The 23,859-nt window shown below is 60.2% G+C and overlaps 1 protein-coding gene across 1 annotated transcript in view; it reads right to left on the bottom strand.

Annotated features, from left to right (window-relative positions):
• Nucleotides 1–224: 224 nt before the first annotated feature.
• The window catches only part of RIPOR3 (RIPOR family member 3), a 31,598-nt gene continuing 7,963 nt past the window's right edge, over nucleotides 225–23,859 (bottom strand). Inside the window, exons 2-21 of the mRNA XM_039230011.1 lie at nucleotides 21,971–22,117; nucleotides 18,801–18,879; nucleotides 17,232–17,255; nucleotides 16,865–16,918; nucleotides 16,116–16,265; nucleotides 15,697–15,760; nucleotides 15,344–15,387; nucleotides 15,033–15,158; nucleotides 14,809–14,954; nucleotides 13,254–13,383; nucleotides 11,454–11,996; nucleotides 8,787–8,917; nucleotides 7,750–7,870; nucleotides 6,980–7,115; nucleotides 6,174–6,335; nucleotides 5,416–5,577; nucleotides 4,762–4,964; nucleotides 3,522–3,605; nucleotides 1,783–1,873; nucleotides 225–1,342 (exon numbers count right to left, since the gene is read on the bottom strand). Coding sequence (XP_039085942.1) covers nucleotides 1,239–1,342; nucleotides 1,783–1,873; nucleotides 3,522–3,605; nucleotides 4,762–4,964; nucleotides 5,416–5,577; nucleotides 6,174–6,335; nucleotides 6,980–7,115; nucleotides 7,750–7,870; nucleotides 8,787–8,917; nucleotides 11,454–11,996; nucleotides 13,254–13,383; nucleotides 14,809–14,954; nucleotides 15,033–15,158; nucleotides 15,344–15,387; nucleotides 15,697–15,760; nucleotides 16,116–16,265; nucleotides 16,865–16,918; nucleotides 17,232–17,255; nucleotides 18,801–18,879; nucleotides 21,971–22,117 — 2,701 coding nt within the window. The 3' untranslated portion in view covers nucleotides 225–1,238. The remainder of the gene's footprint in view (nucleotides 1,343–1,782; nucleotides 1,874–3,521; nucleotides 3,606–4,761; nucleotides 4,965–5,415; nucleotides 5,578–6,173; nucleotides 6,336–6,979; nucleotides 7,116–7,749; nucleotides 7,871–8,786; nucleotides 8,918–11,453; nucleotides 11,997–13,253; nucleotides 13,384–14,808; nucleotides 14,955–15,032; nucleotides 15,159–15,343; nucleotides 15,388–15,696; nucleotides 15,761–16,115; nucleotides 16,266–16,864; nucleotides 16,919–17,231; nucleotides 17,256–18,800; nucleotides 18,880–21,970; nucleotides 22,118–23,859) is intronic.

Raw genomic sequence — 23,859 nt, 5'->3', positions numbered from 1 at the left:
GCGGCTCGGTGTCCGTGTGGGAGCAGGTGCTCAGGGATCCTTCAGCCGGCGCGGGGGACACAGGGGGTCCCAGCCCTCGCTTCCCTCCTCCCCTGCTTGTGTGGGAGAGCGCGGCCCACGGCGCTGCGTGTGGGACACGCGGGGCCGCTCTTCCCCTCCCCACAAGGTTTGCTGAAACACCCACTGCTTTCTGCTGTGTTCAGGTAAGTGAAACACCGGGGAAAGTCGTTTTAATTGAAAACTGAACATAGGAACGAGGCAAATAAATACGAAGTTAAACCGAAAAGCACAGAATATATACAGGAAGTTTACATGAGAAGGTTGAAGTTCCAGAATCCCCAGTACCATTGTCAGGAGTTACACACCCCACGTTGTCTCTGCAGCTTGACACGAAAATGGTTCAGGACACACAGACGTGAGGGTTTTTTTTAACACGCTTAAGTAAGAAACAAATCTTTCTTTAAACACATTCTGCAGTGAAATCCTTCTTCAGACCAGCTGATGGCTTCTGACACAACTTACTTGAGTGGCCTTAAGGTGACTGGCATTCCCAAGTTTGATTCCACTTGGATTAGTGAGGTCACAGTGAGCGCGTCTCCTGACCTGACACAAGCTTTCCTGGCCAATGGCAGGTTCTCAGTGCTGCTGAGCACAGTAGAGATCAGGCTTGTGGTGTGCAGGCCGCCGCCAGGCCCCATGCTGGCATTTGGGCTACCGCTCAGGCTAAGTGTGACGCGTGGCACCGCTGGCGGCCTGTCTCCCCGCCTTCCCCGGCTTGCCCAGGGGACCGCTTGCTGCCGTGGAAATGACCCTCCGCGTTCTCAGCAAGGTCAGTCTGCCTGCTTTGGCCTCCTCACTCCCGAGCTGTATTGAATCAGAAGTGCCGAGCAGGCCGACCCGCAGGGAGACCTATTCCAGGCCCCAACCTGCCTGGCCTTGGCCCCTTGAGAGTGCGGCTGGCCTGGGAGGGTCGGACAGGTTCTCAAAACCTGAAGCTGGTCGTCGGATTAAAGTCCGCCAGTCTTCAAAGTGCTGTGCATCCGTTTCCCTGCTCCTGTGCGGAAAGCCTCATGTGCCCCTGGGCTGTGTAACTGGTCTGGAGACTGAGGGACCAGCTCCGGGCAGCTCACACAGTGGGGAGCACGCCGCGTACCCGACCCAGAGCTCGGGCCCTGTGTCAGGGCTGAGCAGCAGCAAAAACAAAAGATGCCAGGTTTGAGCTCATCGGCTGGGGCTTCTTAAAATACAGTGATTTCAATATCCGCTTCCTGGCAAAAGGCATCTCCTCTTGGTTCCAAGTAGAGTTTGTCCATCTTCTCGAAAGCTAAGCGTCCTTTCTCACCTGAAATACCAAGGTAATCTGTCACTGGTTTGTCCCCCACCTCAGTGTTCCTGCTCCGGTGAACCCAGATGGCCCTCAGGCTTACTGGCGCCTGGGTCTCAGGTGGTGCTGTGAGCGCAGGGGGGGGCAGCGTTTGGGGAGCTCCTCCCGCCCTCACGTGGACCCAGTGGCCCTCCCTTATGTTCAAGACAGAATTTGCTGAGCTTTATTCCTGCCTTGCACCTGGCTTCCACCCCCCCAAGGATCATAAACTGAAGGTTAAGACAGAAATAAAGCACTTCTTGCCACCTCAACCGTGAAGGAAACCTGTCTTGGCCAAATGCAGTTAAACGGGTCACTGAGCGCGCCCAGCCTGTGTGCCATCTTGGAAGGCTGGCCCTGGACCCTCTCACGCAACCTTCCCAAGGTCGCCTGGAACCCCATCCGATGCTGTACTTTACCGAACGACAGCGTGGCTTCCCGGGCTGCTGTTCGCACGGCCTCCAGGTCAGACTGGCACAGGCTGGCGATCTGGTCGATGCTCTCAATCCCCTGTTTGAGGTGAGGGCAAAGAGCATCCATCGGGACGTTTTAAGTAGCAGGTGGAACCTTCTTTTACAGGCTCCGTAAGACCAGCCCTAGCAGGCATGGTCTTTAGGGCCTCAGGCCCTTCCTTTTGGCTTCCAGGTTTCTTACGTGGCCTGAGTTCATGGGAAGTGCCTCACCCTTTCAATCCTGACACCTGCCTGTGAGCCAGGCCATTAGCAGAGCTTTATGGACAGCTTCCTTCTAGAAGGTCTGTCTTGAAAATGGGAAGACCTGCTTCCCTCTGGACCCACCCTACCCTCTTGGGTGGACCATGAGAGCATCATTCGGGGCCCAGGTTTGGGCACAGCTGACCTTGGCTGTTCGCCAAGGCCCAGAGTCCACTTCAGCCGCCTCTGTAGGGCACCCTTTCTCCCTTGCTGGCTGTTTGATTACAACCAGATGGACCTCCTGGAACCCCTCCCCCGCCTTTTTTTTAGTTCAGAATGAATTGGGTGAGTTTAATCTATTTTTCATCTAGCAAATTGGCAACGGTTTTTTAAAATGAGAGTTCCAGATGCAGGTGAGTTTGAGGCAAGATGGACATCCTCACATCTGCTTTTAGGGCTGTAAGTGAGTGAGTTGTACCAGGAGTCTCCACAAGTTTCCTATTCCCTGGCCTGGAGTAACCTTTGGAGAGTCCAGCCTAAGAAAATAATGCAGAACTCTTATTTTTTAAAAGCGTTATGCACCAATGCACCAATGCTCATCAGGATATTATTTAGAGTAACATGTTAAAGCTCAATTTTCGACCACACGAGGAGGGAGGGATCCATTAAGGTAAAGCCTCGACGGCCCCTTCATAGAGACTTCTAAAGCACTGCCGGTCTAAGTTTGCGAGAGCAAGCACAAGTGGGGGAAGGGCAGAGAGGAGGAGGGACAGAAGCCGGATTCAGGGTTCCAACTCCACAAGCAGGGAGATCGTGACCTGAGCCGAGAGGCCTAACCGCGCCAGCCAGGCGCCCCTGACATGATCAACAATTTTAAATGCTCACACACACCCACAGAAGTATAGCAAAATGCCAGCAGTAATACTTCTGCTAAGTATTGGGGTGGCGGGTAACTTTTACATTGCTGAGTTTTACACTTTCCTGCAATGAGCTTACTACGCTTTTATTTTTTTATTTTATTTATTTTTTTTTAATGTCTTATTTATTTCTAGGAGAGAGAGAGAGGGAGTCACAGACTGAAACAGGCTCCAGGCTCCGAGCTGGCAGTCAGCACAGAGCCCAGCGCGGGTTTCGAACCCACGAACCGCGAGATCATGACCTAACCGAAAGTTGGACGCTTAACCGACTAAGCCACCCAGGCGCCCCTGCGCTCTTAGAAAATACTAAATCGAGGCTACTAAAACAGAATCCTAGGCCTCCACAGTGAGTCCTTAGGGCCACCTGCTTATTCAGGCCGAGCCGGAGCGGACACTCCTGACTACTGACGCCCCTCTGCTGGTAGAGTGACATCTGCTCTAAAACCAGCCCTTCGGGGCTTTATTGGCTGGTGGTAGTTGGTGGGGAGGGGGGGGTGGTCCCAGTGGAATAATTTTGAAATGAACTGACCGGAACGTTACCCACAAGCAGGCTTCTCTCCCTCACAGGCGAGGACAGGTTAGACTCACCCTGAGGTGTCTGAGCGCCACACACGCGGCCCGCTGGAGTTTTGCATCGTTCTCCGTCAGGGCGTTGGTATAGAAGAGCAGAGCCTGGAGAATAAGGTGGCTGTGAACGAGGCGCTGGCCGAAGCCAAGTCCACGCTCCTTGTGCTGGAGGGCTCCTCAAGCCCGACTTAACCTTTTTTCTAAACAAAAATCAGGCCATGATCTATTCGTCTCTGGGCCAAGCACACCCAGTCTCGATGTGTATGCTGCGGTGTTTGGTTTATCTCTAAAAACACTGGTCCCCGGGGTTAATGGTAATCAAAGTGAAAAAGCTCTTTTCGTCTGTCTTCCAAATCTAGGTAAAAGGCTACGTCAGAGCAATCCGAGGTCTGGCCAGGCCACTCGAAGAATTGGAGGTGCAGAGGGAGGCCAAAGCAAGGCCGCTGCCTGCGGCCTGAAGGCAGAGCACCTCTTCCCTTCAGTCCCGGTCCCGGGCCCCAGCGATGACCCCGCCCCTCAGCCACGTCCGCCAGGAAAGGGCTGGCATTGGCTTCACGAGATTGTACAGGCTAATTAGGAGCCGTGTGAGGAGGTACCCGGCCAGCGGGTGGCCCAAGGGACTATAGTCAGGCCTCGGTATTGCCTTCCTCCACCTCAGGGGCTGGTACCATCCATCTAGAATAGTCACAGGCCCAGGAACTTAAAAGGCAGAGGGGCCCAGTTTCTTGGTTTTCAAACGGACTGAACCCAGCGAACCCCCCCGCCACACAGAATACTTAAAAAGAAGATGGCCATCAGAGTCCTGAGAAAGAAACGCTCTACGTGCAAGCGACATCTCGGACCAAATGGGTATGTTGGTGTTGGAAGCACGGAGATGAGCGAGCTGGTAACACGTGAGGTTCTGTGGGTCCTTCGGGTGGCGGCCTAGCCACCCCAGCCCCGTGCGGCCCAGGCCCCCCCCAGGCCTGGTGTCTCCCAGCGTGGTGGCCTGAGGGACTGTGTGCACGGGCCACGGAAGCATCCCTAAACCTAAACATCCGGGGACACCTGGCTGGCTCGGTGGGGAGAGCAGGCGACTGGGCTGGAAGTTTGGGTGTAGAGATTACTTAGGTCAAATCTTTAAAAGACAAAACCTCTTGCAGCGAGCGCAGCGCCTTCGGAGCATCAGTCCCTTGCATGTTTCCGAGAGGAAGCCTGCGGACCCCCAGCTTTCACACGTGTAGCCGCGGGGCTGCCACCTCCCCTCCTCACACCAACGTACCTTTTCCCGAAAGCTCTTGTTCCGGGCCGCGCTGGCCAGGCGGGCGCTAGCCGCCCTGCACGCCCGGGGGGGCCCGTCAAGCTGCAGCAGCGCCCAGGCCCGTAACGTCTGGGGCAGGGGCTGGAGCCGGCCCAGCCGCTTCCCCCGCAGCTTCCGGACCGCCTTGAGCTGCCCCGCGCCCTGCAGCTCCTCGATGAGTGTCACTGGAAGAGAGGAGAGGGTCCCAGGGTCCCTCTGACTGCGGCTGGCAGTGCGGCTGCATGTCTGTTTGGCCACCAACATGCTCCTACCAGGGAAGCAAGGCCCGGGACTAGCCCCCGTGATCACCACGGCGCAGCCCAGGTCAGCTTCCCGGGGCGGGGGTGCTCCTGGAATCTCTAGGAAGGCTTTCTAGCAAGGGCTCGAATACAGCCTGAAAGTCAGCAAGACCTCAGCCCAGCCGCCGTCCCGTCCAGCCCTGACATGTGCCCTGTGCTTTGTAAAACCTCCTTCCCTCGGAGCTGATTTCCCTGCATGGCCCGAAAGTGCCGTCTCCTCAATCTGGGCTCTCGAAAGAACAGCCGCAGGGGAAGGACGCAGTGGTTCTACGAGACTGGCTTCCGCGGAGCCACGACAGAGGGTCCTTGGTTCTCACCGCCCCCTGCCAGCCCCTACCTTCCTTGGTGAGCTGGGCAAAGTGCTTCTCCAGGTCGGACACCCCCCGCCTCTGCAGGTAGCTGTGAAACTGGAACCAGGTGACTGTGTGCTCTGCGGGGAGCCCGGCTCCGGGGAGCAGCCCCCCACAGCTGACCACCTGCTCCAGGAGCCTCCGGCACGCTGGCAAAACAGAAGGCCGTGAGCATAGACCGGCCCCCGCGGGTCCTCTGCGCCGGGCGCGGCTGGGTCAGGTCAAGGGCATTCTAACGGCCTGCGGGCGGGTGTCCCTCACGGTGCCCCCCGTGCCCGAGAGAAGGAGCACGCTGGGCTGGGGTCTGCAGGCCCCACGTTTAGACGTTCTTGGGGCGCGCTCCGTGCCCTGGGCCGCGCCGGGGCTGGGAATGTTCGGGCTGGCAGAGCCTGGGAGGGGGGACGGCTGTCAGTTGTCAACAGAGAAAGTTGTCTGCTTTCTGTGGAAGAGTCCAGCGACCGCTTCACGGCACCTTTCTCCTGCTGACCTTTCTAGATTTGTTTTCTTAACCCCTTTAGGGTTCGGCTGGAAGCCGTGCGGTCCGTCCCCTGACAAACGTGCCACGTGGCTAACTTTTGCAGCTTCGGGGTTTCACAGACCCCTTGCTGCAGACCCCAGGTCCTGTCCCCAGGGAGAGGGGCGACTCCTAGCTGAGATGTGTCTTCCCTTTGGTGTCGCGAAGACAGCGCAGGTGAAGACAGGGCTGGAACCAGGCCCCGGGGGTGGGGTGGGGTGGGGAGGTTACCTATTTCCAGTTGCCCCGGGTATTTCCCCCGGACCCTGTGCAGGAACGCCTTCTTGAGCTGGTTCAGCAGCGTCGTGGCGGGACAGGACAGGACCCTGCCGGGCTCAGTGCACCCTCTCCACAGCTTCAGGCACCCCTTCCTCCGCGTGGCCTGGGGGACAACTGAGATCCCAGGTCAGGACCCGACTGATGTGGGGAGGGGCGAGCAACGAGGCGGCCCCAAGATTTCCTTCCACGGGGGCCCGAGAGGTCAGGGGAGACGGGGCTTCCCGCGGCTGCCCTTCCCGCACCCCAGCGTGACCCACCGAGGACCAGCAGCCTCAGCTGCGAACGTCTTCCCCAGGCCTACGGCCCTCACAGCTAGGACACCGGCCGCCACCGGCCTCTCCTTGTGGACAGGGGAGGCTCCGGCGGGGGGGGGGGGGGGGGGGGGGGGGCAGAGGCAGAACGGGGGTCGCAGCTACTGTTTATCTGAGATGCTTTGTGCCTTGAATGTGTCCTAGCGATTACACACTACCCAGTGGCCTCTCCTTTGCACAGACGGGAAGCTGAGGCTCAGAGAGGTGAATCATCTGCCAAGCATCACACCAAACCATCGCCAAGGCTAGGTGGCCTCCCTTCTGGAACCCACAGCGTGTGTGTGAGCGCAGCCCAGCCACCACCTCAACGCAGACCCTCTGAGCCCCACTTAATTTTGGACGTCAGGGCAGGAGATGAGCACTGCCACCCACACCCCCCAGCTTCAGAGCCCATCACACCATGCCGTTCACACAAGGACAGCCTGTGGGCGGGGGACAGTCACTTACTGTCTTCAATGGAGGCTGCCTTGCTGACCTTCTCAAAATCCAGCACAGAGAGCGTCTCCAGAACCTGTTTTTGCTGCACAGCTTCTTCCAGGAGGCACTCCTGGACCACCGTTGACAGACCCGGAGAGGCCAGTTTCTAGGAAGCAGCCCACAATGCTCCAGGTTAGTGCAGAATGCGCCCTCTGAGGTCGGCAGTCGGGGCCGTGGCTCCCACCTGCCCCCTGCCCCCCGCCCCCGGCTTTTCTGTCCTGATGGTAGCTCTCTGACTGCCATCTGGGGATGCCTGCTTGGCCAAGGTGGCGGAGACGACGGGAGGCAGGCTGTGGCTGCCGGGGGCCTCCTTTGCTATCAGAATGGGCCAACCTGCCTGAAAGTGAAACCAGCCAACACAGGAGAGCAGGGCTGAGACCCAGCCAGTTATGCTGTTATTTGAAATCCTGGATCCAGCTGGGCCTGAAGCCTACCCCAGGGCCTTTCAATTCTGTAATCCCAAATGTTCCCTCTGGTTGAGCCAGTTTGGATTGCAGCCCTGGCAGCTGCCGCAGAGAGCTGCAGCCACGGCTCTGGGTTCAGCATTTGGACTTGCATGAGAGCCACGGGACTGCTCACCCAGGCCTGAACCTTCCACAGAGGAGCCTCCCAGGCTCCCTGGCTCTCTTCCTTGCACCGTGCTCCCCACCACCAGCAGGATCAGCTCTTTGCAGAGATGACTCCCGTGCCCCAGCCCAGCTTCCCAGCAGGCGGCCCCGCCCCCCACACCCCCGAGCCACCTGCAGCAGGGTTCTGCAGACTTGGAGGTGCACCCTGAGCAATGTGTCCAGCTCCGGGGTGCCGGCCGTCAGCTCCTGCGATGACGCCTTGCGTGGCGGCGGGGGCGGGCTCCTGTCCTTTCTGAGTTGGATTGAGAAGAACTGGGTGACGGCGCCAGTTAGCAGCTTGGCTCCCTCCACGGGTAGAGGGGACCCTCCCTCCCGGAAAGCCCTGGTCAGGGAGGTGGGGTCCAGGTCCCGGGGAGAGAGAGTTCTACCACGGAGCAAACCAAGAGAAAAGGAAAAGCAAAAGCCGGCAGCAACTCGGCACGGGTGCTGGGACAGTGTGGGCCCTGGAGGCTGGGGTGGGGGGACGCCTCCAGGGTGTGCGATCTGGAAGGCAGAAGCCTGCGGTTCCAGCTAATCCTTTGCTCTGTGACTCTGGATGGGCCGGCCCCTCTGGCCTCAGTGTGCTCCTCTGAAAAGTGGGGCCGGGCCTCCCCAGCTCAGGGGAGGGAGGGTCAGGGCAGCCCTGCCGGCAAGCATCGCGCTCGGCAGCGTGTTGGCTTCGTGGTAGAGGCCGAGCCCGAGGCCTGAGGAAGGGCGGACGCGACACTGGAACGCTGGGTGGGACCGTGAGAGGAGAGGAAATGAGCTGTGTGTCCTCTCTGCTGCTGCTGAGATTTGGGTACAGGGGCAGGTGGGGGCTGCCTAACCGAGAAGGGAAGCGGGGGTCATAGGTGAGGGTGGAAGACTGCACAGAAGGAGGGGAGCACACGTCACTGGCGCCCGTGAGGTAGAGGACAGAGGTTCTTCTGTGTCCCTTACTGTTACTCTGTAAACTGAGATCCGAACCAGCCCATTGCCCACAGCTCAGGACCACGCTGGGGGGCAGTCATTCACTCGGCGGCGGGCATGCAGGGGTGAGGCGTGCAGCAAAGAAACAATAAGTCCCAGTCGGGCCCAGGACAGTGGAAGAGCTAGGCCGCAGGGGCCAGACAGGAAGCGCGGAAGCGAGGCCGGTGGCCAGGGCGGCCGTGGGAGGGGAGCGCACCTACCGGGGGCCCCGGCCGCCCCCACATAAGGGCAGCGCCTGCGGGGCGAGGTCGGCGCTGAGGAAGGCGAAGCTCTCCAGGACGCACTCCATCAGGCTGTCTACACAGGCGTGCTCCCGGTGGGCACCGCGGGGCTGCGGACAGAGCGGCGGGACTGAGGCCACAGACGGGCACGGCCCAGGTCACGAGCTGCCCAAGTGCAGCAACCACCCCCCAACCCCTCCCCAGTAGCCCGGTAGGTTTGCCTCCAAAGCCTGAGGGACACAGAGCCAGAAAGCCTCCCCTGTGGCTCACAGATGCCCACGGGGACAGTGCGAGGGACCGGAGTGAGGGACAGAGTGGGGGCGGGGAGCCCCAGAACACGTGTCCTTCCCCAAGAGGCCAGGCTGATGCTCTGCCCCAGCCCACACCTGCCACTTGGCAACGTGGGGCCGGCGTGGCCAGATTGTTCACGTTTCTAAGAAAAGCTGGAAACCTAGATTTTTGTGGGAAGCTGCTAGTTTTTAAACATTGACAACTAATTCCGAATTATTGTAAAAACAGGGCACGAGTCAGGCCAAACACGTCTCTGGGAGGCTCAAAGGTTGCCCGGTGAGCTTCTAGTCGTCAGGTGTCGCTTCTCCCCAGGAGATATGGAAGGAGAGGACATTGAGGCACCCCCTGATTGTCAGAGGTGGGGGGAGAGGGCTGGTGCCACAGCTTCTGCCACTGGTCGAGCCCCTTCGTACTCGAGATTTGGGGCTCCTCTCTCTGGATTCGGGACAGGACCCTAGGGCTTGCTGGGTCCGCATCCCCGGCGTGTCCAGGCCACGTCCCACATGGTCACCCAGGGCACAGCCTGAGCAGAAACTGCCTTGGGAAGCAGAACTAGGCACCTAAGAGTTGAGCCCACAGAGAAAATCTTGAGCAACAAGAGAATAACAATGGCTACTTGGAGATTTTTCCTCCAAAAAATAAAAGTATGTTTTTGTTTTTATGTGCTACACGCGCACGTGCGCACACACACACATCGGTTCTCATGATTCCAGGTGGTACCACACCATTGCTCTTAAGAGAAATGCAGAGACTACAAGCCTCTGGTCACATTTTCATCAACCCATCAGTAGAGAACCTTACTTTCTGTTTAAAGACACCTTATTTTATTATTTTTTAATTTTTTAATGTTGATTTGTTCTTGAGAGAGAGAGAGAGAGAGACAGCATGAGCAGGGAAGGGGCAGAGAGAGAGGAAGTCACAGAATCCCAACCAGGCTCCAGGTTCTGAGATGCCACACGGAGCCCGACCAGGGCCTCGAACCCATGGACCGCAAGATCATGACCTGAGCCCAAGTCGGACGCTTAACCGACTGGGCCACCCAGGCGCACCAGAGACACCTTATTTAATTTACACTGACGATTCACTCACACTGAACTCCAACCCTACTGCACTGAATTCACACCTGAACAAGGCCTCTGTGATAGATGTATTTTCTCAGTGAGGCCCCCTCACGGCCTTCCTGGGCTCAGGAGCTCTCTGGATGGCCCCTCCACACTGCGGTTGGGTCCCCCCAACAGCTCAAAATCACCAAAAGAAAGGGCAAAAATGTGGAAAACGTGGCATGAACTGGACAGCGGAAGGGACGTGCGTGCGGGACCCAGGGCTGCGGTGGGAAGGCACGGTGCCCTGGTTCAGCCCCAGCCCGGCATGTGCGTGGTAGGCGCCCCACGTTCTTTGCCGCTCTGCACGTTCTTTGCCGCAGACAGCCGTGAATGCGTCACAGGTATTGATTTTGGACTTACAGGTAAACTGTATAGCAAGTAGATGAATCAGAAACAAAGAGAATCCATGAACGGTGAGGACTGACTGTGTGCACACATGAAACATGCACATGTGCACACACACACATTTATACACATGCCCATCAAACTAAAAGCTATGGCCTGCACTTGTTTTTATTCTTTGAGTTTGGTTTGCTACAAGAGGAAAAGTTCCTCAAGCACATTGGACAGTATGCCTTGGGGCGCCTCGGTGGCTCAGTCGGTTCAGGTCATCTCACAGTTCATGGGTTCGAGCCCCGCATCAGGCTCTGTGCTGACAGCTTGGAGCCTGGAGCCTGCTTCAGATTCTGTGTCTCCTTCTCTCTCTCTGCCCCTCCCCTGCTCATGCTCTGTCTCTCTGTCTCTCAAAAGTGAATAAGCATTAAAAATTTTTTAAAAAAATAAAATTTTGTAATCAGAAAAATCAGATGAATCTGCCCAGGCCGGGACCACGGGAGCCACCCAAGGGCAGCCCTTGCCACGGGCCCTGTCAAAGAGGAGCAGGTTCAGGGTAGGGTGTGTGGCTGCTCACGGCCTTTGGCGGCCCCAGATCTGACTCTCAACACGCCCCGGGTTTGGGAATTGAACGCCCGACCTCAGCCCCCCCTGCCTGGGTCAGAAGGTGCGAGATGGCGCCAGGTTCTCTGGCCAGACGTGGGGCGGGTTATCTACCCCGATCTCCAACTTCTGCTTATAACCTCCCAGCCAGCGAGGGCCACCGTTATCCCCACTCGTCAGATGAGCAGACTGAGGCCCAGAGAGGAGACGCTGCCCAGCTGGGTCACACGGGAATGAGGCCAGGAGGCGGGCCCAGGCAGAGCCTACTCCCTGTCGTCAGGCACCAGGGCCGCCGGCCCTGCGGGGGTAAACCTACCTTCAGCCGGTCCCTGAAGCTGAGGACCTGGTACTCCAGCTCGCGGAGCTGCGGCGGGGCCGTGTCCACGGACCGCAGTAAATCCAGGACCTCTTGCAGCGGCCCGTCCACTCTGTCCTCGGCTCCTCCTTCATCGCCGTCTCTCTGGCGGCCCGGGACCGAGTGGCTGTGGAAGGGGGGGCCCCGCGGCAGGTTGGGGACCTCTGCTCCCAGATCCCTCCAGCCAGGCTGCTCCACAAACGAGCCACCCGCCAGGTGGGCCATCTCCAGCCCGAGGCCCAGGGATGGGGGGGTCTCCTCTTCGATGGGGGTGCTGGGGCCCACGGCCAAGGGCAGGAAGCCCACGTCTGAGGCAGACGCTGACGTGCTGGTCTCGGCGTCTCGAGGCTCCTCGGAGCTGAAGGAGTCCATCTCGGGCGGCTCCTGACTCTGGCTCCGCGGGCCGGGCCCCCGCAGGTCGCTGTCGGACTGGTGGCTGAGGATGGGGGCGCCCCTCGGGCCGCCCAGCAGCAGAGCCTGCTGTGCCGGCTGCTGCAGGACAGACTGGGGAGGGGACATGGGACTGGCCTTACTGCCACGCCGGGGGCCGCAGCACGGCCCCCAGAGGGCCTTCCCTCCGCAAAGACTTGCTCTGCACACGCACGTGGCCAACAGGCCTGGGGCCACCAAGGTGATCGGCAGCCTGGAGGTGCCAACAGGACCCCGCAGCCCCGCCCCCTCTAACCCACTCCTTTCCGGCCCCTGAGGCCGCCTTGCCCTTTACAGTGACTGTGCGCTCTTCCCGGAACATTCCGGCGTCTTTGTGGTCATGCCCGTGTCCCCTCAGGTCCTTACTCAAACGGCACCTCTGCTGGGGGCCTTTCCCTGGACACCCTATTTTAAATAGCAACTCCCACTTCGCCCCAGAAGCCCCCTCCCCCTTCCTGGTTTACGTTCCCGTGGTCCTCAGGCCTTGGGTCAGCCGGTGCTCCCCACGGGCCCCGGCCCCACCTGGCCTAGAACGGAGCCAGGCACAAAGTTGTGAGTGAGCTAACAGCTGACAGACACCAAGCCCTCCCCGCTCTGCAGCACCGCCTCCCTGCCCCTCACCAGGCAGAGACCACTAATAACGCCTGGTGTTCCAAAGCGGCATCTGTTTTTATCAGGCGTTCTTTGAAAGCCTTCTCGTTTATTAACTCGCCTAATCCTTGCAAAACCCCACCAGAGTGGTGCCGTTATTTTCAGTTCTTGGATATAGAAACTGAAGGGCAGAGAGGTTGAGTGACTTGCCCAAGGTCACATAGCAGGAGAAAGGCATAAATAGCATTTGAACCCAGCCATTCTGGCACTAGAGTCCATTCTCTGGACCATATATGATTTTTTTTTAAACTGTAGTATGCCACCCCCACCATGGCCAGAATATGGAAGACATTCACAACAGTAGCTGTCGCCAAGGAAGGGACCCAGATCCCTGGAGGTCATGGGAAACAGATGTTTTACTGTACGCTGTGTCAAGGTATTGTCTACTGGAAAAATATATTGAATTTAATTTTAAAATAAGTACGCTCTGGTGGGGGTGGTAGAACCACACAGAGAACCCCATTCTAGGAGAACCAGCCAGAGGCCCCCAGAAGGGAGGGCTGACAATGAGGAAGACACAGGACAGGAAACCACCCAGGATGGTCCCAAACCAGGGAGCGTGTGCCCAAAGGTAGACCGCAAGTGCCGGGCTGCTGAGCCCAGCGCTGGCCCCTGGGGAGTCGCCCCCACCCACAATCCCGGGGTGACCGCAGCCTCCCTGCCCTGGTGAGGCTCACTCACCAGGTAGTACCTCTCTCGGAAGCTGGGGGTGCTGGGGGGCGTCCAGTTGTACAAGGAGCCCTTTCTGCTGCCCATGGAGAACTTGCCCGTAGGGCTGGGCGACACCAGGAAGCTCTCAGTATCGAACGGGCTGGAAGAGAGAACAGAAGGCGGGGGGCGTCACCAGTGTGTGGGAGAACATCAGCTCAGATAAGACCTCGGGGGCCTTAAGAGGAAATAGGGGAGCTCGGGAGGGGCATGGCCTTGCCTGGGGCCACAGGCACAGCCCAGGGGTTCTGGGTGCACATTCTCAACCCCCTTGGGAATGTCCCAGACTCCCTCAGCCACGGCAAGGGGCAGCGATTGGCCACGACACGTGTGAATGACACCCCCTTCGCAGGTCCCCTCAAGAAGCCCCGGGGAGGCACAGCGGACACTCAGTTCTGCCGTTTTCTGGATGAACGACGTCACCGTCCCTCTCATCCTGATCTGTAACAGGGGTGCCGTTATTTACGGAGGGACCTCTGTCCGTCGTGGTCACAGGTAAGGCTGGGAAGCCCCAGTGAGGGTGTGACATGCAGGGGAAGTGGGGCTCCAGCCTGGCCCCCGCCCAGCCCACCCTGGGAGCCAGTAGGGCTGCTCCCTGCGTCCTTGGACTTGCCCGGCCTCCCGCTGGCTGGTGGCCCAGCCCACCGCCCTGTAGACCTGAGGGCCTTCCCTGGGAAGAAGGGTGCGCAGCCCCCACCGGACAGATGAGGACACTGGGGCTGGGGCGCTCACTTGCCCCACTTCCCCCAGCTCCTTGGGGAGAAAGCGGCGTCCAGTGACCCCAGGCTCGGACGCCCACCCCCCGAAGAATGGAGAGAGCGCCCCCCACCCCACCCCCCCGGCCAGGGCAAGCTCCAAAACAGAAGAAGCATGTGCCCCCGGCCCTTGGGCACTGCTGCACCTGCCTGGGGGAATAGAGAGAAGGGAATTCTCTCGAAATGCAAAGTTCCATTTCGGGGGGAGGGGCCCTCCTGCCAGGAAAACAGAGCCTGTGGAGACCAGCAGCAGTCACTGAACGGCCCAAGAAGGTGGCGAGTCCGCCGCCCCAGGTGGGCACTCCCCCGGCCCCTGCGATGCCCGGTGGAGAGTGCCCGCCTCGGGCAGGTGTTGTTTTCACGAGTGTCCCCGTCCGTGGGGTCCGTGGTCCAGGGGGCAGCAGGGGCGGCGGGGAATGAGGTGGCGGGAGCAGTAAGGGCAGAGGCAAGGCTCCTCCCTGGCACCCAGCCCCGGGGGCCGCCGGAAAGTGTCCTGGCCAGCACAGGCGCTTAGGTGTAAGCGAGGGGTGGGGGCGGAGAGGGTGGGCAGAGCCTACAGAGAAGGTCTAGGTTCCAGCATGGCCGTGGGGCCGGGCAGGGATGCCCAGGAGCGGATGCGAGGGTGTGGTCAGGCCACCGGGGAGCCAGCGAGGCCTTCCTCTCTCGGCCTCTGGGTGGGAGTCCCGTCCGGGTGGGAGGGAGTGTGGGGCCGGCCTTGGGGAGGGCACCGGGGCCCGGGGGTGGGGGGTGTGTGGGGCGCGTCCCCTACTCACTTCCACAGCACCTCCAGCTGCAGCTTGATGGTGCCCAGCTCTGTGATGTCCACCACGATCACCTGCGGCCTGGTGGTGAAGAAGTCAGTGATGTCACAGGTCACTGTGCCCACGGCCATCGAGCTCAGGCCCCTCAGCTCTGTCACCTGTGGGGGGGTGGAGTTGTGGGTGACGCCCGAGCCCCGCCTCTGGGCACCCTATCCCCGCCCCTGTGCCTCACCCACCTTGATCTCGAAGTTCTCGTGCAGCGTGGGGGTGAAGGCCTTTTCCTCCTCCTCCCAGTTCTGGCTGTCGTCAGACTCGATCCTGCCCTTCAGCTTCCAGCGCTGGCGGCCCAGGCGCATGAGCACCTGCGGGCCCAAGAAGGGGTGCGTCAGCCGCCCCAGGGAGCCGCTCCCCCGTGCCACCTGCCTGGGGGCCCTCCCTGCCGGCCGGGCGGGGATGGGGACAAAAACCGGGACCCTGGTTCTCAGCAGCTCCCGACCCCCCAGGGCCCGGCGGGAAGCCCTGAGGACTGATGCCCGAGGGGCCATACCTCGTACTGGTCTCCGGGACAGAGGCGTGCGTAGCCCACCAAGCCTAGAACACAGAGACGGTGTCCTCCCCGCCCTGCTCTGCCCCTGCCCCGGGGACCACGGGCCCTCGCGGGGGGTCCCCTGCCCGCGCCGGGGTGTCGCCTTCAGGGAGGGATAAATCATGATGGACACCTCGGGATGGGACTTGGCTGAGGTCACCAGTCACATGAGTGGAAACCCAGAGTTTTCCTGGACCCCTGGGACCCTGACCAAACCTCCACCCTCAGCAAAAGTCCCATGGCCTGCTGGGCAGCCTGGTGCCCCCCGCAGCCCCCTGAACTGGCTTCTGCCCACCCACTTTCAGCCCTGTTACCTTTCATCCTGATGTGGAACTCTCCCAGGTGAACCTCCAGGGCCGCCTCGATGAGCCACATGTCCTGCAAAGCACCCCCCACATGCACACGGGGTTCACGGCCCGCCCCTTGGAGGTGGGCACACAGGTCCTGCCGCCGGAGGCCCCGGGCAGCAGAGAGCAATGCTTCCCCAGGGTCCAGCCCCTCCGCCCCCCACTCGCTAGCCCGGGAGCCCCCCACGCCCACCCACCTGGGCCCCGGGCACCCCCCACGCCCCCCCTGCTAGCCCCGGGCGCCCCCCATGCCCACCCCCCTCGGCCCCGGGCGCCCCCACGCCCACCCACCTGGGCCCTGGGCACCCCCCACGCCCACCCACCTGGGCCCCGGGCACCCCCCACGCCCCCCCTGCTAGCCCCGGGCGCCCCCCATGCCCACCCACCTCGGCGCACTCCTGCAGGCTGCGGCCCAGCTCCTGCAGGCTCTCCCGGGAGGCGCGGCTGGCCGGGCACCGGGAGAAGGCCCTCTGCATGTTGGCGGCCCCGTCCCGCAGGCGGCACTGGATGCAGTAGCCCTCGTAGAGTTCGTCCACCTGGGGGGCGGGGGGCGCAGGGGCTGGTGGACGCGGTGCGGGGGGTGAGCCAGGCCTGCCTGCCACTCTCACCCCCGGGGAGAGGCTGCACCGCCCTGGGTCCCCCTTCCCGGAGAGTGTGAGCCCCGGGGGCAGGGATCACATTGGCCGTCCACTCCTGTCCCCAGCGCCCGGGGCAGCCTGCACACAAACTGACTGCGTGGAGGCATCACTTCCCCCTCTCCCTGCCCAGCTTTTGGACTGTGAAACAGGAGGTGGGCTTGTGACACCCTGCCCAGCCACCAGGCTGCCTAGAGTCAGGTGAGGACATGGGAGTGCTTGGGGGGTAAAAGCTTGAAGGGCTTGCTGTGTGACCTTGGGCCTGTCTCTGTCCCTCTCTGTGCCTGTATTCTCCCATCTCTGCAATGGAGCAGTTGGACTCAGCCCCTAGCCCTGTAAGAGGCAGCATGAGATCTTTCCCTCTAAACCCCACAACCCTGGGGGCCCAGCCACCCCTGACCCCCCTGCCTGGGGACCCAGCCCGTGCAGTTCCTGGTCCTCCTCGGCCTCCCCCTGCCCGGCCAGCCCCAGCCCTGCCCCGTGACGCCCAGGAGGCTGACCTTGCTGATGTGAAACTCCATCTTCCGGATGTGCCTTTCCACAGAGCGCGTTTGCTTCCCCCAGAAAAAGAGAAGGTACTTTGACAGCGGCCTGGGCCACGCCCTCCCCAGGCCCCAGCCCCCGCCCCTCCCCCCCCCCCCCCCCCCCCCCCCCCCCCCCCCCCCCCCCCCCCCCCCCCCCCCCCCCCCCCCAGAACTGGGCTCCAAGCCAGGCCATCCCCTCCCCATCCTTGAGGAAGGCTCGTGGCTGAACCCGTTTCCCCATTTTACAAATGCGGGGGGGGGGAAGGGGACCTCCCATAGGCCTGAGGGACGAATCAGCCCCTCGCGCGCCCACTGGGCTTACCGTGTGCAGAGTCTCACTCACCTTGTCCAGGTCGTAATAGAAAGCCTGTGGGGAGGAAAGCGGGGAGGGACAGGTGTCAGGACCCCAGGGCCCCTCCAAGACCCACGTGGCTACATCCCAGGAGCACTGAGCTTGGAGGACGGAGAGCCAGCAGCCGCTCCCTCCTCAGAGCCCTGCAGTCAGTGGTTCCAGGCCGAGGGGGAGGAGTGATAAACACACGCACGTTGGGCGAGGCAGTTCTGGGCCCGGCTTTGTTTCCCAGCTGTGTGTCCCGGGCCAGTTACTCAACATCTCTGAGCCTCCATCCCCTCCTGTGAAACGGGGTGGCCTGGAACAGAGCACCTGCCCCACAGGCTCGTGGTGAGGAGTGAAGGATGAGGCAAGCCCTCAACCAGATGGGGATCATTGTGATTTGATTGTTCAAGGGGTGATCTCAGCCATGGCCAGAAGAGCGGAGCCGGGGTGGGAGTGGGGGAGGCAGCCAGCACGGGGGTGGGGGGGGCTGTGATTCCAGCTTCGGAAAATGCAAATCCAGACTGGTCCAGCCACGCCAGGGGCCAGGGGGCCAGCCAGGCAAATCTCCGCGTAAAGGGCCAGACAATAACAACTTTTGGCTTTGGGGGCCCTGTGGTCACGGCCACAGGAGTGTGAGCACAGCCACAGGCCGCGTGTCCGTGATGGGCGTGGCCTGCACGGATAAACCTCATTTGCAAATAGGCCCTAGTTTGCCCACGTAGCTGAAATCGCCCTATTTGAGTCTGGAGGGGTTTCTGCAAAGTCAGAGTTTCGTTTGGGAGAAAAAGCAAGATGTGTGAATGGGGACTTCGCTTTTATAACCCAAACCTTCCGTACACATGCGTATGGGTGTCTACATAAGGATGTGGCCAGGGAGAAAAATAGGGACAAAATAGATTGTCCTCGGGGCCCAACAGTGGGGGTCACAGAGACTGGGGAGAGAGCAGTATCAGGCAGAAAGGAAGCATGAACCAAACCCCCGCAAAGTGTGTGTTTTCCCGTGTATGCGTTTATGAGAAACTACATGTGTGCGGTCGTGAAATTAAAACTCCATGTAAGAAATAAATAGGAAAGTTCCCGAGCCTTTGGAAAGAAAAGTAACTGCGCAGGGAGCCACAAGGCAGCCTCATCCAGGGAGCCAGGACCCCATGTCCCTCTGCCCCTTGCATGGCCCCAGGGTGGCCACCCCTTCCCTGGCTTCAGTGTGCCCATCCGTGAAATGGGAGCAGCTAAAACATACTTTAGACACTTGCCTACCTTACGGTTACTTCTAGAGCCAGAAAGTGGAGGGGGGCCCTGCCTGAGACTGTGGACTCCTGAGTCTTGAGGCACGGGGTGGGGGGAGGCGGGGAGGAGACGAGGGGGGAGGAGGGAGGGCAGGAGCTTCCCAACAGTCTGTGAGGTTAAATTCCCCAGGGGTCAAGTGAGGTGAGCTCATCACAAGATAAAGACCATCCATTCCTTAGGCCTCTGATTTTATACCCGAGATGCAGGCCGGGGGCAGGGGTGGGGGAGACCATCTTTGCACCCCCCCTCCAGGCTGCTCGGGTGGCAAGGGGCAGGGAGGGGTCTCACCAGCCTGGAGTTCCTGCTGGTGTCCGTGTGGCGCCCTGACAGGTAATCCAGCTCGGCCTGCTGGACGCACAGATACTCCCTGTGAGGAGAGTGAGGAGGGGGTTTGCAAAGGAGCAGGAAGGGGCAGAGACACGGCCTGGCGAGCAGCGCACAGCGGTGGGTCTGGGGGGGCTCAGCGGTCAGGGGGCAGCACTGTCACCCCCGCCGGAGGCCTGGCCCCAGCTCGCTCAGCCTCCAGACCCCGCACGCTGAGGGCCGTGCGCCCGGTGCCATGCGAGATGGGAACTCTCTCCCTTAATTCACCAAACGGCTCCACAAACAGGCCCTATTGTTATTATGCCCATTTTATAGATGGGCAGACTGACCTTCAAAATTGGCAAATAACTCTGCGCAGAGTCGCAGCGGGGAAGAGGCCAAACCCAGGACTGACACCGGCAGTGGCCTTCAGAGGCCACTCTGGGGGGGGGGGGGTCAGCAAGAGCACCCCTCCCTCACGGACCAAGACAGGCCATGCTCTGTCGGCATGATTAGGGCCCAGGACCAGAGAGCGGCTGGAAGGCCCATTCTGGGAAGCGCCGAGAAAGCTGTGGGCCTGGAGGGGACACTTGATGTTCTTTTCCAGCCAGAGAGCCTTAGACATGAAACGTGAGGGCTGGACGCGGGGCCACGGTGAGGCCCCACCCCGCTGAGCCAGAGATGCACTAGGCCCCCTGGGAAGGTGACCCACCCCCTCCGGGCCCACTGACACCGCCATCGGCCAGGCTGCCGCTCACTCAGGGGTTGGGCTCCCCCGGAAGAAGGGGGTGCTGTGGAGGGAGCCCAGACAAGTCTCCAACGTGTGGTCCTTACAGGGTCACCGAGAGGGGCCTGGGAGACAGGCTGCAGGCACCCGGCCCCGGCTCCCGCTCTGCGCCAGCGCCGCTGGGGCGGGCGGTGCGCCCGTGGGTGGAGGATGCTGGACGTCCCCTGGGCTGGCGTCAGGGCTTGGCGCGTGGGGGGGTGACATTTGCCCTGAGCCCGGGGAGGGTGGGGGCGGGTTGCGGACACAGGTCGGTCGGCACTGGCCCCGCTCCCTGCTGCCTGGCTGTGGGGCCCTGGACGAGTTGCTGCCCATCTTTGGGACTCAGTTTCCTCTCCCGGAAAAGGAGGGGAGGAGGCTCCCTGCCAGCGTGCTTCAGGGATTGACTCAACGACGGGACGCGTGTAAAGCCCACAACAAGCCGTAGCTGTCGCCACTGCTGCTAATTAGTGGGAAGCAAAGAGCGGATCACAAGGGGTGGAGGGGGGGACAGGCGTCCCGACAGGAGGGGACAGCACTCGATTCAGAACACGTGCACGCGTCTGAACAAGGCACATGGGCGAGCGGCAGCCTCCAGAGACTCCCTCCCCCTGCCCGGGAGCTGCCCTGCAAGGACCACAGCGCAGCCCCATGAAGGAGGGGGGTGCATTCGGGGAACCAGAGGGGACAGGGAGTAAAAGAAGAAAAGTCTAGAAAGGTTGAAGGTCAGAAAGGACCCTGAATGCCCTCCTGAGGGGAGTAGGGAGCCACGGGAGAGACTTGAGCAGAGCAGGGGCGGCAGGTGAAGCAGGGGTGGGTGGGGGCGGGGCTGCTGGAGGAGAGGAGGCCCGGGAATGGGGGTCACAGAGTCGAGGGACACGGAGGGGGTACTGGCAGCGCCCCCCCCACGTGACTTATTCTTGGGGCAACACTGCGCTTAAACCAGAGCCCTGACCTCTTCCACAAACCTTCCTGTTTATGTGCAAACTACCTCCTCTCATCTCCGCTTGGATGATCTCTCTCTCTCTCTCTCTCTCTCTCTCTCTCTCTCCCCCCGCCCCCCCCCCCCCCCCCTCAGTGAATCGTGTCTGCTCCACCTTCAAAATGTATCCTGAACCTGACCCTGTCCCCTGCCCCCTCAGCCGCCACCCGGTCGAGTCCAGCATCATCTCCTGCCTGGACCCTTGGACTCCCCTCCTCACGGGCCTCCCCTCTTCTCCGCCCCCACCCCTTGCAGTCCGTCCTCCACATACAGCCAGAGGGTCTTGTTGGAACTGAACTCAGACCAGTCCCCCCGTGCAGAACCCAGCTCACCCAGAGGGGACACTGAGTGCTCACAGGCCGCGCGTCATCTGGTCCCCAGACCTTTGCTTCCCTCTCTCCACTCCCATGCCGGCCTCCTCACTATACCCTTAATGCTCTGATCGTGCTCTTGCCCCAGGGCCTTTGCACATGTGGCTCCCTTGGCCTAGAATGTTCTTTATCCATTACCTGCCGAGTTCCCTCCTTCACCCCTTCAGGTTTTTGCTCAAAGGTCACCTTCTTAAATGAGAACTTCTTTGAACCCCTTGTTTAAAATCAGCCCCACACCTTCTTACCCTGGTGTGTTTTCTATCAGGCTACTTCCCGGCATCTGACACACTCTGGATTTTGCTTCCCTGCACTGTTTCTTGTCTGCTTCCCCGTTAGGAAGCTCCACGGGGACAGGGATTTCTGTGTTCCACTCACCCCCGCACCTTGTGCCTGGCTCTGTGTGAGTTCTGGGTAAAAATACATGGAGCAGACACCTGGGTGGCTCGGTCAGCTAAGCGTCCAATTTGATTTCAGTTCAGGTTATGGTCCCACAGTTCGTGAGTTTGAGTCCCACTGTCAGCTCAGAGCCTCCTTGGGATTCTCTCTCCGTCCCTCTCTCTCTGCCCCTCCCCTCCTCTCAAAACGTAAATGAGCTTCTAAAAAACTTATGTGGAGTGAGTGACTGAATCTTCCTGTTCCGGCCTCCGCCCAGCTAACCTGTCCAACTCTGGGCCTCCTGTCCTACACTCTCCTGCCTCAGGGCCTTTGCCCGGCCTCTCCCCCTGCCTAGGGGGCTTATCTCCCAGGGCCCAGTTCAACCGTCCGATCTCCGCAGTCACCCGGTGCTGCCTCTCTGTCCCTCACACTGAGAGCCGCTGGGAGTTCTGTCACTGGTAGTATTGCTTCCGTATTCCTGTCTCCCATCCCCGCCAGAGAGGCCAGCACCCCCCGCAGCGCCGACGGATGGGCCTGAGCGTGGCTGCATCCAGGACATGCTCGTGGGCAACACGAGTAGCTGGGAGCCCCCTGTGTTCCTTGAGGGGGAGACGAGAAGCGGGCGGAGAATGCACGTGTTAGGGCAGCAAACAGTGGTCCTTACTTGAGGCCTCTCTTGAGAGCTTTGAAGACCCTCTTCACTTGCTGCGGCTTGGGGTCCGGGCAGACAGCCCCCTTCCGCAGCGTGCCATACGTCTTGGAGGACCTGGTGGGCATTCGCGATCTCACGGAGTTCCCGTGGGTGGACTTTCTGTGAGAAGGGGTGAGGGTCAGGGCAGGGAGCTGGACTCAGCCCTCCCCGGGGGAAGGCGCCGTGGAGCAGCCGTCAGAGCCCCAGGCCCCTGGCCAGGACCCACCCCCACCCCCACCCCCCACCGAGCCATGCGAGCTCAGGAAAGTGACCTAGACCCTCAAGGCCTCGGTTTCCTCATCTGCAAAAGGAGAGCTTGGGTTTGAAGATCAAAAGAAGATGAAGAAGAACCTGTCATGCGAAATTAACATGGTGAGAAGTACAATCGGCCCCAACGCCAGTGTTTTCTGCTCAGTGTGCGCTGTCTGTGCTGGCAAAACAACCCGGGAGGCCAAATCGTAGCCGTGCGGTGTACCCACGGCTGGGCACGTGTTGGCTCTGCCTGCCCGGGACCCACGCCTCTCCCTGTTAATACCACCTCAGTTTTCCTCTGGGCATCTCCCCTAACTCTGCTTTTCGTACATGTGGTTTGGAGGGGGGTGGCCTGACAGATCACCCCATGCGCGCACGCGCGCGCACACACACACACACACACACACAGGCATTCTGAGCCAAATGCATGTCCCCGGCCTGGGTTAGTCCACACATTCTACTTCCCTGTCTCAGGGAGATGCATGGGACACAAGTGTGTCCAGTAACCCTGCTAGGATGGGGTTCCAAATTCACAGGGAGGAAAAGGATCCTTTCTTATGACATTGCTATTCTGGGGGAACATAAACCCGGAACAGCCAGCCATTCCCTTTCCATCATGCAGGGAGAATGGAGCCAACATAGAGAGAAGCAGATGGAGGCAGACCGGTTCCATACGACAATGAGTTCCTGGATCCAGCTATGCCTGAAGCTAGGCCTGCCCATGGAATTTCAGGTACATGAACCAGTCGGTTCTCTTTTTTTGCTTATGCCTATCGGAGTTGGGGGTGTGGACTGAATGATCTTAAGAACTGATGTCTCCCGGGGGCGCCTGGGTGGTCGGTTGGGTGTCCGACTTTAGCTCAGGTCATGGTTTCACGGCTCGTGAGTTCAAGCCCCGCGTCGGGCTCTGTGCTGACAGCTCAGAGCCTGGAGCCTGCTTCAGATTCTGTGTCTCCCTCTCTCTCTGCCCCTCCCCTGCTCATGCTCTGTGTGTCTCTCTCAAAAGTAAATAAACAACAAAAAAAAAATTAAAAAGTTAAACTAAAAGTTCTTTTCTTTCTTCTCCCAGCAGTGACAGCTGTGTCTCTCAGCCCCTGAGGGACCCGCCAGGGCTTCAGGACTCGTAACAGCAGTACAGGCTGAGGGCGTCCTCGTTACAGGACTGGGCTGGCATCACTGGCATCTAAGCCCCTTCTAGAATCCTATGCCTCATTCACCAAGTGCAAGACCAGGGCCGGCTGATGCAGCCTTCGCTCACCACCAGGTGCGCCTCAGACCATCCTTTTAAGCCTCATTATCTTAAAGACGCTGTTTCCCAGGTGCCCCTGCACCCGGTGCGGCTTCGTGACTCCCTTCTCACAGAAGAAGCAAGAATGGAAATAACACTGACGTCTGAGTCCCTTTCTTTCTTTTCTTTTTTTTAATGTTTTATTTATTTCTAGGAGAGAGAGAGAGAGAGACAGCGTGAGCACGGGAGGGTCAGAGAGAGAGGGAGTCACAGACTCTGAAACAGGCTCCAGGCTCTGAGCTGGCAGTCAGCACAGAGCCCGACGCGGGGCTCGAACCCACGAACCGCGAGATCATGACCTAAGCGAAAGTCGGACGCTTAA

The sequence above is a fragment of the Hyaena hyaena genome, unplaced genomic scaffold, assembly GCF_003009895.1.
Source record: "Hyaena hyaena isolate Hyena2069 unplaced genomic scaffold, ASM300989v1 scaffold_42, whole genome shotgun sequence".
Lineage (NCBI taxonomy): Eukaryota > Metazoa > Chordata > Mammalia > Carnivora > Hyaenidae > Hyaena > Hyaena hyaena.
The sequence above is the reverse complement of the archived record's forward strand: the minus strand, read 5'-3'. Positions and strand labels throughout refer to the sequence as shown.